The sequence below is a fragment of the Protobothrops mucrosquamatus genome, unplaced genomic scaffold (assembly GCF_001527695.2).
Source record: "Protobothrops mucrosquamatus isolate PMUCROS unplaced genomic scaffold, P.Mucros_1.0 scaffold1151, whole genome shotgun sequence".
NCBI classification, from domain to species: domain Eukaryota; kingdom Metazoa; phylum Chordata; class Lepidosauria; order Squamata; family Viperidae; genus Protobothrops; species Protobothrops mucrosquamatus.
The window spans coordinates 71344-76726 of record NW_015387366.1 but is presented as its reverse complement, the minus strand read 5'-3'; the positions used below and the strand labels follow the sequence as shown (position 1 = coordinate 76726).

At 41.2% G+C, this 5383-nt stretch overlaps 1 protein-coding gene across 1 annotated transcript in view; it reads right to left on the bottom strand.

Annotated features, from left to right (window-relative positions):
• ERMP1 (endoplasmic reticulum metallopeptidase 1) overlaps positions 1-5372 on the bottom strand; it is a 30802-nt gene extending 25430 nt beyond the window's left edge. The window contains exon 1 of the mRNA XM_029284971.1: positions 5186-5372. Coding sequence (XP_029140804.1) covers positions 5186-5250 — 65 coding nt within the window. The 5' untranslated portion in view covers positions 5251-5372. The remainder of the gene's footprint in view (positions 1-5185) is intronic.
• Between the last annotated feature and the right edge of the window lie 11 nt (positions 5373-5383).

Below are 5383 nucleotides of genomic sequence, written 5' to 3'. Positions count from 1 at the left end.
CGTAGTGTAATAAGACTGTGTGTTTGTTGTCACTGTGAGTTGTGTTGGGGGCGTGCACAAAGGGAGGCTTAGCCAATCTCATTGTACACATGTTGTACTTTGACAATAAAGGTTAATTTGATTTGAATATAATCCAGGCCCAAAATGTTCTAAAGATAAGGAAATTGTAAAGGTGGGTAAGTCTTTTTTTTAATGTTGTTGGACTTTAATTCCTAGTTTCCTTGATAAATGAACATGAAATCTGGTACTTGTAGATGTTTTTAAACAGGAGCTGAGATATCTGGCTCTTCTTCTAGCAGTATAAATGTAGTCTGCAACCTATCTATATACAGTATAACAGGACTATGTATGCTTTGAAAATTATTTGGAAGGGCTTCAGACTTCACATGAGCACAGAATCTCCATGCCACTCATTAAAATGGGCTCAACTTTTTTTCTCTCAAGAGAAGACAATGCTGGGAAAAGTGGAAGAAATAAAGAGGACAAGCAGGAACAAGATGGAATGACTCAGTTACATCACTGGAAGATCTGAAGCAGGTTAAGAAGACAATTTATCCACGTAGTCACTAAGAGTTGATAGCACCTTGATGGCACATAATCCATCAACTTTTTTTTCCAGGGTTGCATAGAAATCTGAGAAAAATGACTATTTAATATTTGCTGCCAATATTTAACTTACTGCCTTTTCCCTGTAATTAAAAGGCTACAAGGAGAGATCCTTCTTTTAGTGGAGCCTGGCTATTTTCTGCTTATGGCATGACCTGTCCACGGAACTGTATTTTCACTTGCATTAAAGTGTCCAAGCATTTTTATAATGTTGTATTCATTCAATACGACTTTAAGTAACTATAACAGGATGTTATTATTTTCATTTTATTGTTTTAAATTATTTTATAACCAGGGGTCCCCAACCCCCAGTCCGTGGACCGGTACTGGGCTGCAGCATGCTAGCAACCGGTCCACACAAACAAGCAAAGCCCCATCTGTGGGATGCAGGCAGCACACAAACGTACACACTCTCCGGTCCGTGGAAAAATCTTTCTCCACGGAACCAGTCCCTGGTACCCAAAAGGTTGGGGACCTCTGTTTTATAACATACAATGTTTTCATGATAATTTGTAATGTACCTAGACAATGTTAGTTACTGAAAAGATTTGTAACATAATAAATAGTAAAACGAAGTATTAATCTGTTTGTAAATTAATTCCCAATTATATTAGTAGGACTCATGATGGTGAGTATGTTCAAGATTCTAGACTCAAAATTAAATTATAATGAAATAAATATGAGTTAATTCCATATAAACACCATTTTGGAAAGATGAAAAATCATTGTTAATTGCACATAGAATGAATATGTTGATGAAAGCCAAAAAAAAGAGGAAAGCTTAAAAAGATCAAAGATCACAGAAAAATAAATGATAGCTCAACTTTCACTTAAGGGATTATGAAAAAATAATATGTTCTGCATTAGATACTTTTATTAATATAATCAAAAGAAATGTTTTAATTGGTTTTGTTACTCACCCTTATTTTTAAAGTCAGGAGTAATCTACAAAATAATATTCACAGAAAGCTAGAAAAAATGTTTATTTATACATATACAGGTTGGTATAAAAATGTGGATACCATATCTATTTCAGTATACAGGTATAAGAAAGAAATATTCAGAGGATTAAAGAAATGGAAGTAGTACAGAAAAGGGATATGTCACTCCTTGCCCTCTCCTGGTTTCATAACTTTCAAAAAAATAAAGATGGCCTTATTTAAATAATGTAAGAAATAGGAATAGCACTGGACAATAGTATTTAGATCATTTGTCTATTCAGCATTGCATTAAATTTTCTATATGGTTTCCATATCAAAAGAAGGTGGCACAATTTAGACCAAAGGTTTAAATAAATCTCAAGTGACCCATGCAAAAGTAAACATTAGGTAAGGTGATATTAAAATCTACAAAAGGCTAACATTCACTCAGAGTGAGTCATTACTGGTGTGGTTATTTTTCCTCCTTATTCAGGTCACTTCAGGAAAGAGAAAGCTATTCTATATTTAACTGGCTATGTATGCCTTGATTCACTCCAAATCAAATATGTTCACCTATATCAGTGATGGCGAACCTTTTAGAGACCGAGTGCCCAAACCGCAACCCAAAACCCACTTATTTATCGCAAAGTGCCAGGGCTGCATCAGCATTGTGGTGCCCTCGGGGAGCATGGGAATGTGGCGCACTGGGTGGGCATGGCTGCGGTTGTCATGGCAGACTGGGTGGGCATGGCTGGGGTGGGCATGGCCACAATGTTGCTCATGGGGGGGACACCTATGGGGCCAGGCAGGGTTGGGGGAGATCCAGGGGGTCTCTGGCAGGTGGGGTGGTGGGCAGGAGGCCCAGCATAGACGGAGGAGGCACGCAATCCTAGCTGGGACTGCGGGGCCATGGCGCCGATGGGGATCCGGCTTTCCCTGCTCGGGGTGGCCTTTGGCTTGCTGGATGTGGGCATGCTCTACCACTTCTACTTGAGCTTGCTAGCTGGCCGCTTCACCTCCTTTGTGCTGGGTGGGGCTGCCACTCTGGGCGGCAGCGGCCTAATGGACCTGCACAAGCTGCTGGCAGCTGTGGTGTGCGTGCCCACAGAGAGGGCTCTGAGTGCCGCCTCTGGCACGCATGCCATAGGTTCGCCACCACTGACATATATGGTGAAGTACTGCTTATTCTCTAAATATCTCTTTTCATTATGCTCATTTTGGCTTCTACAAATGCTCCATGCAAAGTGATACAGATTGACTAATCTTACTTCTCGTCAAATTCTATGCACATGCAATGCGCCTGAGGGAAAATCAGCAGGCATTGCTCAAATGAGAATTGTCTTAATATCTGTAAATTGCTGAGAATCCATTGGGACTAAGATGGTGTAATAAATTGCATAAATAAATAAATGGCATAAATACATTGCATAAATAAATTGCGTAAATAAATAAACCTCACATACAAACTCTTCAATTTCAAGAGAGAAATGGTTGATTCTGAGCAGCAAATACTATTTCTGTACTTTTTTGATATATTTCTTTATATACTCTCTTCTCCCAAAAAGACTGATAGGTAGCTGTCTGTCTGTCTGTCTGTTTGCATAGGGATTTGCCATCATTTCATTCCTATAACAACTCTGAGATAAACTGGACCAAAGGAGAGTGACTGTCCCAAATTCATCCTGTGAGTTTCTGTGGCTGAACCTTACTTTTCTTATTCCTAGTAGTCCATCACACTACAGCCCAAACGGAGAACGCAATTAATTTTTCAAAGGGGCATAAAGAAAAAGACGGCTTTTGTACATTCTTTCTTGAATCAAAGCAATAACCAATGGACTTTTACTGTCAGCCCATATTGTTGATGCAGACCAAATCAGAAAACAGAGCCAGGATTCCACAAATGTCATTTTACTAGTGTAGAGTATAATAAAAAAAAATCTTTAAATGCCTGCCAATTTCTCTCTGCCCTCTCTTATACCAAACAGACTCAAAGCAGTGTTATTTCAAATGTCTTTCTCATACTTTCTCCATTCCCAGGGTTGTCTCTTTATTTTGCCTTATATGTTCTTGCATCCTTTCCTCGAGGTTATCTACACATTCCTCTGTATCTAACTGGAAATGCTAGACTGAGGCCACTATCCTCTTTTACAATATAGACAAGGTGTAGAAGCTACAACTGTGATGAAATAAACCAGGAATTCAGGAGAAGCCCAATTTTTTAAATAGTTTATTGAAAGACTCTATTGGCCCAAACCTAATTCCCCTCCAAAGATCAACCAGCAAAATTTCACATTTAGCAAAAATGCATGGGAACATGCGAACACCCACGATAATCTTATTATGCATTTGGAAGCAACACTCGCTGATTCCTATCATTTTGGAGACAAAGGAGGGGGGGGGAGCCATAATTGCTAAATCCACACTAAGAGTGAAGGTGGGAGGAGGCTGAAGATGAAAATCCAGTCTTTGACAATAGAGAAAGAACACAGGATACTTGCACACAGGAGCCCTCATAAAAGCTAGCGATGAAAGGCTTCGTATTTATCACACAGGTTGCAGAGTGTAACAGAAGGGAATGTGCTGCTATCTTGTACTAGCACTAGTGAAGAAACTGCCAGAATTAGAATAGAATAGAGCTGGAAGGGACCTTGGAGGTCTTCTAGTCCAGCCCCCTGCTCAAGCAGGAGAACCTATACCATCTCAGACAAGTGACTGTCCAGTCTCTTCTTAAAACTCTCCAGTGATGGAGCGCCCACGATTTCTGATGGCAAGCTGTTCCATTCGTTAATTGTCTTCACTGTCAGGAAGTTTTTCCTTAATTCTAGGTTGCTTCTCTCTTTGATCAGTTTCCAACCATTGTTTCTTGTCCTGCCCTCTGGTGCTTTGGTGACTAACGTGACCCCCTCTGCTTTGTGGCAGCCCCTCAGATACTGGAATACTGGTATATGTCACCCCTTTCTTCTTTTCTTTAGACCAGGGGTAGTCAACCTTGGCTCTTTTATGACTCGTGGACTTCAACTCCCAGAATTCCTGAGCCAGCATGGCTGGCTCAGGAATTCTGGGAGTTGAAGCCCACGAGTCATAAAAGAGCCAAGGTTGACTACCCCTGCTTTAGACTGTCCAGACCAGTGTTTCTCAACCTTGGCCATTTTAAGGCATGTGGACTTCAACTCCCAGAATTCCACAGCCAGCATCGCTGGCTGTGGAATTCTGGGAGTTGAAATCCACATGCCTTAAAATTGTCAAGGTTGAGAAACACTGGTCCAGACCCAAGTCCCGCAGCCTTTCTTCGTATGTTTTAAGTTTCCAGGCCTTGGATCATCTTAGTTGCTCTTCTCCGATTTTTTTTTTTCCAAACTCTCAACATTAATTAAGCTCACGCGAGAGTAAAGTTCAGGTACCACGTATGTAAGAAGAACAACAACAACAAAATAATAATAATAATAAATCACTCGGGTCGGATCAGGTGTTTCTTATTCCAAGCGGATAAATTACTCGTACTCTTTATTAAACGAATGAATGAAATATTCAATAAGTAAATATGAAATAAAGAGTACGAGTAATTTATCCGCTTGGAATAAGAAGCAGCCGATCCGAGGGATTTAAAGTTTATTTGCACCCGGGCGTAAGGGAGGCGGGAGGGCGGCGCTGGCGCTTACCTGGCGCGCGGGGCGTTGAATTCCGAGGGGTCGCTCGTCCCCTTCACCAACTGCTGGAAGGACATCTGCACGAGCCCGCGAAGACCCAGCAAGTAGAGCAGCAGCACGAGAACCGTCAGCAGCTCCGGCAGGAGGCTCGCGCCTCGCCGTGCCGGCTTTTTCTTGCTGTCCCACTCATCTTCCTCCTTTTCCCAGCGT